The sequence below is a fragment of the Pseudoliparis swirei genome, chromosome 18 (genome assembly GCF_029220125.1).
Source record: "Pseudoliparis swirei isolate HS2019 ecotype Mariana Trench chromosome 18, NWPU_hadal_v1, whole genome shotgun sequence".
In the NCBI taxonomy this organism is placed as follows: Eukaryota; Metazoa; Chordata; class Actinopteri; order Perciformes; family Liparidae; genus Pseudoliparis; species Pseudoliparis swirei.
Genome location: NC_079405.1, coordinates 3955976 through 3966175, shown reverse-complemented (window position 1 = coordinate 3966175; position 10200 = coordinate 3955976). Strand labels below are relative to the sequence as shown.

The following is a 10200-nucleotide window of genomic DNA, read 5'->3' as shown; positions in this document are numbered from 1 at the left end:
GAATAAGGCATATTACAGGAAAAAATATATATAAACGTACTATATAAACATGAGTTGTATACATGTGTGCTATACAAAATAAATAGTATGGATGAGAAGAATTGTGGAAGTGATGGAGTAAATCAATGTTTCATTTACATTGCTTCTTCTGGAGTTTAGTGGACTGGAGAAATAAAATGATATTTTTGGATAACACTAACACTTAAACATTACATTACATGTCATTTAGCAGATGCTTTTATCCAAAGGGATTTGCAATAAGTGCATCAACCAAGAGTAGAAATTCAGAATAAGAATCTAGAAAGCAACATTTCTTCAAGAAAGTCAAACTACAAAAGTACCAGAAGTAAGAGACATTTAAAACGTATATAACTTTCGTTTTAATAAAAGGCACATTTTTTATTCCATCATTGTCTGTTTTGTGTTGTGTATATTATTACTTGTTGAGATATGTATTTGTGTGACTAGCTCAGGCTATAAAGAGCAGTTTGGAGCATTTGTAGTTCATACAAATAAAACGTGACATAAGAGCAAAAAAAAAGAAGAAAAAAAACAGAATTTCAATGCAGGAAGCAGCACTTTATTGTAAAATACAGATTATATATATCATGAAGAGTAACAGGAGAAGGAGTCCGACATGGACACGGACTGACATGAAGCTGTGTTTTATACTGAGACCTGAAGTCTGAGGCAGGAAGATGAAGCGGAGACAGAAGACAGGAGACAATCTGTGTGTCATCAACGGAAAAACTATGATGAAAAGACATATTAATGAACCCTTACATATTATGTCAGTACATTTGAGTCTGCTGCCTTCAGGTGCAGCCCCCCAGAATCAGAAATGTAACCGCCCACCGATCCTCTGACTTACTTTCAATATGTTCACGCTCATCCTACACAGCTTCTTATTTTATTCTTGCTGTGTGTTTATGACTTTCACATTTTTTGCTGCCTCATAATATATTGTTTCCCTGCAGGTGTCACAGTTTAACTTCTTATAAAGTACTTCATGATGTTACAGGACCAGGTGTCACTAAGACAAACTACGATCAACAACCTCCTCGCGGAGCAACAAGAGGGGAGACAGTTACAAACAGACTTCAAGTGAGACAGGAAGTTTGTGCGTGTTTGTTTGTTTGTTTGTGGACAGGAAGGTGAAGCTGGTACGTTCACATGCCCCTCGTCATCATCGGCAATCAGGAAGTAAACAGGAAGTGGGAGGAGCCTAGTGCTGCGTCCACTTGATGCTCTTCAGATCGATGCCCTCTTGAACCATCTCCCACAGAGGACTGAGAGAGCGAGAGAGATGGGGGGAGAGAGATAAAGAGGTAGAGACAGAGGAGTCAGCGAGACAAGGAATCAGAAAGACAAGGAGACAAAAAGACAAGGAGTCAGAGACAAGGAGACAGACACAAGGAGAGAGATGCAAGGAGACAGACACAAGGAGACAGACACAAGGAGACAGACACAATGAGACAGACCCAAGGAGTCAGATGCAAGGAGACAGACACAAGGAGACAGACACAAGGAGACATGGACAAGGAGACAGACACAAGGAGACAGACACAAGGAGACAGACACAAGGAGACAGACACAATGAGACAGACCCAAGGAGTCAGATGCAAGGAGACAGACACAAGGAGACAGACACAAGGAGACATGGACAAGGAGACAGACACAAGGAGACAGACCCAAGGAGACAGACACAAGGAGACAGACCCAAGGAGTCAGATGCAAGGAGACAGACACAAGGAGACAGACACAAGGAGACAGGGACAAGGAGACACACAAGGAGACAGACACAAGGAGACAGACACAAGGGGACAAGGAGACAGACACAAGGAGACAGACACAAGGAGACAGACAGGTTATCGGGCAGTTCCCATAATTCTGTTCCCATTTCTAAACACATTAAAGTGACGCGCCAGTTTAATTCTGATTGATTTCATCTCGGGTCACTTTCACAGCTTCGTCTGTCATCGTTTATATTAATAAAAAACAATATTTTACCCGCCAAGTTAATATCTGAGATCTAAAAAAACATTACGGGGATAGAAGATAATGTGATTGTGTCGAGCTGAACTCACCTCATGTCTCTGAGCCGGTTGACCTGCGTGATGCACTTCGCTGCCGTGTAGTCCACCTCGGCTTCTGTGGTGAACCTGCCAATACCAAACCTAACACACACACACACACACAGAACTTTACTCATAATATAGACAACATTATAAATATATCATCTACTCAGGGAGATGTTTTGACCAACAGAGTTAAACATAGTCAGGATTAGATGAGAGGAGGGAGAGAGCGAGAGAGGGAGTGAGAGAGAGCGAGAGAGGGAGTGAGAGAGGGAGTGAGAGAGGGGGAGAGAGAGAGCGAGCGAGAGAGTGAGAGAGGGAGTGAGAGAGGGAGTGAGAGAGGGGGAGAGAGAGAGAGAGGGAGTGAGAGAGAGCGAGAGAGTGAGAGAGGGAGTGAGAGAGAGAGGGGGAGAGAGAGAGGGAGGAGAGAGGGGGAGAGAGAGAGAGGGAGTGAGAGAGGGAGAGAGAGAGAGAGAGTGAGAGAGTCGGTGTTGGTACCTGATGGACGAGTGAGCCAAGTCTTCATCTGTGCCGATCGCTCTGAGGACGTACGACGGCTCCAGAGACGCTGACGTACACGCACTGTGCGCACACACACACACACACACACACACGCTCATCTCTCATATACAAGACAAGAACGCCAAGATAACCAAGCAAAAAGTTGTTTCTCATTCAAAATACACCGTCTCAACGGGAGTTCATTAATCCAACCATAATAGGTCAATAGTGACAAATCTGTTATATTAATGAACATAGTTTGATAAACAGTCGTCAGGAGCTCAAAATAAAACTTCAGGCCTGTTTTTATGTTATGTTGTGTGTCTGACCTCCCGGATGACAGAGCCACGTCCTTCAGCGCCATCAGCAGACTCTCCCCCTCCACGTAGGCAAAGGACAAGTTGACACAGCCTGAGGACACCAACGGTCAGATAAGTCTGCGTGTGTGTGTGTGCGTGTGTGTGTGTGTGTGTGTGTGTGTGCGTGTGTGTGTACCAGCGTAGCGTTGCTCTGCATCTCCGTTCATGATGACGTCAGGAAGCTCAGACGTGATCTTCTGGACCAGACGATTAGCCAGCATGGACACTCTGTCATGATCATACTGCGCACACACACACACACACATACACACACACGTTAATCCCAGGAGGTTTGGGTGTACTCGGGGAGTCTCGGGGCGTGTCGGGTGTGCGTTGGTTCCACCTCCATCTCCTGCTGTGCGACGCTGCAGGCGGCTCCCAGCCCGACGACCAGCGGCGTGGGCACGGTGCCGGAGCGCAGCCCCCTCTCCTGCCCGCCGCCGTTCTGCAGCGGCTCCAAGCGCACGCGCGGCCGGCGGCGCACGTACAAAGCACCCACACCTGTGTACACACACACACACACACACACTGTCTGGTCACATGCTGACAACACTTTACAACACTGTTTTTTTTTAAAAATCTGTAAATGTGCCAGTTAGCCAAGAGGCTATTTTTCATCTGTAGTCCCAACACTTAACTACACTTTACAACACTTGCGCTTTCATGGACCAGGACAGATTTTCAAATTACAGCGACATTTTAAGAACAATCCATTTAATTTATATCGTGCTTTTTAAGCTCCTCAAAGACACTCTACAGGTTACATTAATACACCGTAGACACGGCTACAGGGAGAGATTCAGGGTGAAGTGTCTTGCTCAACGACACATCGACTAGGATGGGGATTGAACCGCCGACCCCCTGATTGAAACACGGACATGCTAACCACTGACACAGTCGCCCCACATTTGTATTTCAGCTGCTTTCAGTGGCGTCACGTCACCTTACGTTGAACTGCTTTGATCTCTTCCTCTTTGAGGCAGTGAGAAGCATTTTGGGGGCAGGGTGACGGCTGTTTTGGTTGTGGGCTAAAAACAAAACACAGTTGCTTTCTTCGCGGTTAAATGCGGTCTCAGCTTTCGTATTTCAGTCTGAACGTTACCCGATTCGGGTTCTCGTTCATGCTTCTTTTTAAAAAAAAATTGCAGGCAATTTGTAAGTTGCAGCACTCACAACGTGCGTTTCCTAAACGCCCTCATCGAGTCGCGTGAGCAGTTTGACGCCACGTTGTTACCTTTAGGGCCGTAGAGCTTGTGGCCGCTGATGGACATCAGGTCGACCTTCCAGTCGGCGACGTTGACGGGAATCTTACCGACGGCCTGAGCGGCGTCGGTGTGGAAGAAGACTCCTTTAGAGCGACAGATCTGACCTGTGGACAGACAGAGGATCAATCAATAGCTTTGATTGGAGGCTACAGCCAGGCTTCATACACATGGTTAAAACTGAGCCAGGGCTATACAAATAAAATGAATTGAATGGTGACCAGTGGATTTACAGGACTTTAAACATAATTTCAATGACCAAACATTTTGTGAAATCTGTGTATACACAAGTATTTACCTTGGAAAATAGTTTGATTAAAAGAATAAATATCAATATAAATGTTTTTTTCTTTTAATCAAACTGTGTAAATGACGATATGAATATGAGACATTTCAAGGACTTTTCCAAAACTTTTTTAAAGGACTTTTCCAGGCCTGGAAATAGCCTTTTTCTTTTATTCTATGACTTTTCCAGTTTTTCCGTGACCTTACGACCCCTGAAGGGGGCCACGGTGCTCGGCTTTATGGATGAAACGCTGAGTATGTGGTGCAGGAATCAGCATCATAGAGCGTCTCTTAAGTTACGCTGAACCTAGTTTGTTTTAAACTAAAGCTTTGAGGTTTGGTTTCACCACGGAAACATACGATTAATCTTAGTCCACACTAACACTCAGAGTTCAGGGAAGAGGTTAACGGCTAAAATAGTTCACCTCAATAACCAAACAAAAATGTAAAGACAACAACAACAATAAAGCGCAATAACGTGACAAAAAACATGATGTTTACACCGGAAAACTGATAAAATGTTGTTAAATAGAAAGTTATCCAACCCTGTCCACGTGCTTGGCAATGTGGCACAGAGGAGATATATATATATATATATATTATTTTATTTTTTAAATTTATTTATTTTGAGTGGAGTCAGGAGAGCATTTTGTGTCGCCCCGGTTACCGATCTCCTTGATGGGCTGCTTGACTCCGATCTCGTTGTTGATGGTCATCACGGAAAGCAGAGAGGTGTCGGGACGGATGGAGGCCTCCAACAGCTGGAAACACACACACACACACACACTCATTAACACACACACACAATGCGTGCTGTGCGTGTTCCCTCTGTACGTTCCACATGGTACCTCCAGGTCCAGCAGGCCGTTGGGCAGCACCGGCAGGTAGGTGACGCTGAACCCTTCGGACTCCAGAACTCGACACGAGTCCAGCACACACTTGTGCTCCGTCTGCGTCGTGATCACGTGACGCTTCTTGGTCTGGTAGAACCGGGCCACGCCCTGCAGGGGAGACGGGGTCACGGCAGAGGTCACACACTTTCATCTGTAGTTCTCGAGGTCGTGACACAATTATTAAAGAAATTGCAATTTTTTGCAGTGAAATTAAAATCATTCCAATGAATTTGCTGCGATGAATAAATTTGATCACACGCTTTAAGTCAATTTGTAAACTTTGTCTCACAAACTCAGGTCAATGACAAAAATAACTGTGTTGACAGTCAAATTCAATTTGCTAGTTTTTAGTTCAGTCAAATGTTATTCTAAGTTTTTGAATCATACTAAGTCAACCTCGTCCCATTTGAGTTGACAGGTCTGGGCATTTATTGATTGCTTATAATTGTTTTAGCTAATAAAAACTTTGGACATTTTAGTCTTTTTTTTGTTTTTCAGTCAGTGTCGTCTCACCAACACATCATTGTTACGTTAACTAAGTTACGCTGAGACCTCCTGACGTGTTCTCAGCGTGTGCCGCTGCCGTTATCTGGATATGGAGCGCACAGCATTCTGTATTGTAGTATTGATTGTCAATAAAGTTTGTTGGTGTTGAATTACGTTGGTGCCGTCTCGTCAGAATCCAGGAAGAAACGTCCGTGACGGACAGTTTACAAAATGAAGTCCTGAAGTAAAATGGAGGAAGCTATTAAACTAGGAAGTAAATGTACGAGGTAATAAACAGCAGCACAAATAGAAAATAGAGAAAAGAGTGACGAGAGACGAGCGCCGGCCCGCTGAGGAAGGGTAGGTTGTGACGAAGAGGAGGGAACAAAGAGAAAGTGGAGAAGAGGAGGAGAGTGAGACCTTGATTGCCATGTTGTTGGACTCGGTGGCTCCGCTGGTGAAGATGATCTCTCTGGGATCTGCTCCAATCAGATCAGCCACTTGCTGCTCAGGGGAGAGAGGGAGGGAGAGAGAGAGAGAGAGAGAGAGAGAGAGAGAGAGAGAGAGAGAGAGAGAGAGAGAGAGAGAGAGAGAGAGAGAGAGAGAGAGAGAGATAAGATTTAATGAAATGATGACCGAGGACACAGCATGTTGTACAATATTTATGATTTTATATGAAAAAAAGTCCACAATAGTTTGAACATTAATACGATTTTAAAAAGTAAGTAAGTGTATATAAATATAAAAACACTTTTTTGAACCGTCTCTCTACCTTTCTGGCCAACTCCATGGCGCTCTCGCTCTCCCAGCCGTAGGCGTGTGTTTTGGAGTGAGGGTTACCGTAGAAATTCACCTGGTAGGGCAACATGGCATCCAGCACCCGGGGGTCCTACAGACACACACACACACACACACACACACACATAAGAGTAAGTGTACAAGTTATGTCAGTAACCCTTTGACATTAGCCGGTACAAATGACATCACTGTTGTAAATGGTTACCATGGGCGTGGTGGCCTGGAAGTCCATGTAGAGGGGGCGGAGCTCATCTTTCTCAAGTTTGTGTTTCTTTATCAACTCTGCAGCAACGACACAAAACAACAGCAGAAAGACAGCCGGCTGGTTTTAATCGGATCTGGATGATGCTGCTGGTCTGGATACTGAGTCACACAACAGGCGGGTAAATCTAAATCGACAGTTTTTGTCATTCAGCCGAGGCGTCTCTAAATATCCCCTTTCAGCTCGACCTTCAGACCCATCAGTAAACTTACGGCATGATGTAATGTTTTGTCGGATTGCATGTCATTCAAAAAAAATATCAAACTTGATTTGTGGAAATATTAACAGGCCTAGTATGGAGTCACTGGCGTAGTAACAAAAAACACTGGAACGGACTTCACAGCGCGAGAGGTCAAAGATCTCACATGGACCCTTTAATTTTATATATTATTTTGTTCCTTTGGGCTTAACATTAACGCCTGCAGGTGAAACTTAGATCTGTAAGGGGAGCCTCAAGAAGTAAAAAATAAATAAAGTAAGCTGTGTTAAAGCAACACTATGTAACTTTTCCCTTTTGGCGCCCCCTTCAGGTTTTTAGATATTTAGGTATCGATTTCAGTGTCGTAAATACCCAGTGACGACAGATGCAGCCTCGCATACACTTGTATTGAGTTGGGATCATGTGTTGTCCTGTATTATAATATTACTATTATTATTATTATTTGTACGTGTCACGGGTTATAAAAGGTGACGAGGGGGAGGTGACGCGAGTTTTTTTTTGTTTGGAGCGCGCTGACAGTCGGCGGACTCAGAACGGCAGCAATCCGGCGACTTTCTATTTTGGATTCATACCAACGGGCGGGATCACTAATAGAAGACTGCGCAGGAACACTGTGAACTGGCCCAGCACCGACCGGACTAGGGTGAAGGAGCGCGGGGATTGAACGCGGCGCCTCGCCCCGCCTGGTCGATCAGCTGTTTGCCGGCTTTTGGGGGGGGGGGCGGGGGGGCGCGAGCGCGCATGCGTGTGCGGTCATTTACTTTTGTTTTGGGGGACTGCAAATGTGGAGTACGTGTGATCGAATACAATATTGTTGACAACACCAAAAAGCAACATACAAAGCTACCCTTATACTGGAGCTGCGAGCGTGGAGTGGCACTTTATGACATTGCGTAATCACTGCCAGAAAGCAGGTCGAGTACATCCGCCGGATGTACCGGGCGGCTCCAGAATCTTACATAGCGGAGTTATTTCCCCACAGACCCCCGATGGCAATAGCGGAGACGCAAATCGTCATATTTAAAGTCATTGTAGCGGCACAATTTTTTTCAAGCTGTTATTTTAAGGTCCAAAAGTTACATAGTGTTGCTTTAAGTAAAAATGACTATTGGGCGTAAAATAATCAAGATGGGGCCAATTGTTATTTTGACAAAACTTAAATGAAGACAGTAGTTTAAAGACGTTTTCACAGCAATAGAAGATATATGATACAGAGCAAATGTTGACCTGATAAACTCCAAAACATTAAACTTATAATACATCAATAAAACCACTGCCAGGCTTCTGTATAATGCAACCACAGATGGTAATAATATTATTAACTGATAATAAATAATAAAAAATACATGCAGGTGACGAAATGAAATTATACAAATACACGTGGTTTTGCATTTTTAATGCATTCTTCTCGCCTCACACACGGTTCTAATGTCATAACTTTACGCGCTACGTCATCGGGTTATATGTTTTTTAAGAAGTTGCTAGGTGCCCGCGCGATGAACTGCGCCACTCCGAGGTTAGCTTGACGCTTACGGCCCTGCGGCTCCAAATGATCCGACCACCTCGCTTCGGCTGCCATTACCTGTCTGCTTCGAGCTGGCGGCTCTTCCGTCAGAGCCCAGCCGGGTCCAGAGCCTTGAAATCGGCCTCAGCAGCCGGGAGGAGACGGTCCTGCCCGGGGAAAGCATCTGGACGTCTGACCTCCAGTAACAACAACACTAGAGTTTCACCGGGTTTAACCGGTTTAAACCTCCTGGTTTATGTGGGAGGAAATGAAGAAGCTAATTCACGACGTGTGTATAAATGTCACTGTTGAGCGAGGTTTGGTTTGAGAAACGTTGCCGCCTGTTAAAATTGGATCCAGGTTATACAACCCTTGTCGTGTTTGTCACGCTGACAGCGGAGACTTCCGATAGAGACTTTCAAAATAAGATATTGTAATAATGAGTCTCAACGTTTTCTTTCGTGAAAAGTAAAAAGTACATACATGTTCTATCTTGTTTCGTTTTACAATATATTTACGTTCACACTAATATGAGATGGAAGTTTTGTAATCTACAAAACATTATATCTTTAAATGAATTATATTTTATTTTGTTTTTTTCTGTGACTACTCCGCTGCTTTTCCTGTGTCTCTCGACAATGTTACGCAACTCGGTGTCGCTGCTGTTTAGTTGTTTCACAAGAAACGGAAACAGGGAGGCGGGACTTCCGTTAACCAGACTGAGCTCTCATTGGTCGATATGTGTTGTTTTGGTCGGAACCCGGCTCAGGCTCTGGTGCCTTTCTCTGGGCCGTGATTGGTTAGAGCCAGGCATTTATAACACATGAATTCAGCCAAATTTCAGTGAAACTCCATACAGTTAACAAATGTGAGATACACAATTATGAACCTTGCGCAATTGTTTAAATGGTAGCTTATGAAATAAAGTGGTTTATTTTAACCTCTTGAAGATTTGAGGGAATGGGTTCAAATTCTCTATCCAGGATGAGGACGACGCTGTCAAATTCCTTGAGTCGACAGATTAGGAAGTAAACATTACACTTTTGCTGTGCTGTACCCTCACTTAACGTTACTTACGCTGTACTTGCATTTCTTGTTGCAATTCAAATGCCTACTTACAAATACCTTTGTGTGCGTCTTGTTGACTAGTTACACTGCTTTTCTATTGAAATGTCTAACTCTAAACTGTTCATTAACATGTTCCCGCTGTGATTCACGTGCAACCTTTAAAACCATGAATGTATTCAGTGAAGAAGACGAAGATGAGGAAGTATATCAAGAACTACGTATTATACTTTAAATAAAGTTATATCTTAATCTATAATAATGCATCATCATGTATTTTGTTATCATATTTTGTAGTATTAATCAGAACCTGCTATTTATATGTGTGTTCGTCATTTATGCATGCAGTATACATTCAATTGGTACAGCCTATTTCGCCATAACAAGGCACCTTGAACTCTAACTCCTCTAACACATATAGCTGCTGTGCAAAGGATTGTGGGTCAGAATAACCAGAAAAGCTGCTGTCTTGCATTCTGCAAAATGC

The 10200-nt window shown here is 43.8% G+C and overlaps 1 protein-coding gene across 1 annotated transcript; it reads right to left on the bottom strand.

Annotated features, from left to right (window-relative positions):
- Positions 1-558: 558 nt before the first annotated feature.
- Positions 559-9024, bottom strand: nfs1 (NFS1 cysteine desulfurase). The gene is made up of 13 exons (XM_056438026.1): positions 8727-9024; positions 6868-6944; positions 6637-6753; positions 6285-6368; positions 5334-5486; positions 5153-5246; positions 4173-4307; positions 3282-3439; positions 3075-3180; positions 2909-2990; positions 2577-2660; positions 2088-2177; positions 559-1289 (listed from the first exon to the last, which is right to left on the bottom strand). Exons 1-13 carry the CDS (start codon positions 8830-8832, stop codon positions 1226-1228), a joined length of 1350 nt encoding a protein of 449 aa, XP_056294001.1. The 5' UTR covers positions 8833-9024; the 3' UTR covers positions 559-1225.
- Positions 9025-10200: the final 1176 nt, after the last annotated feature.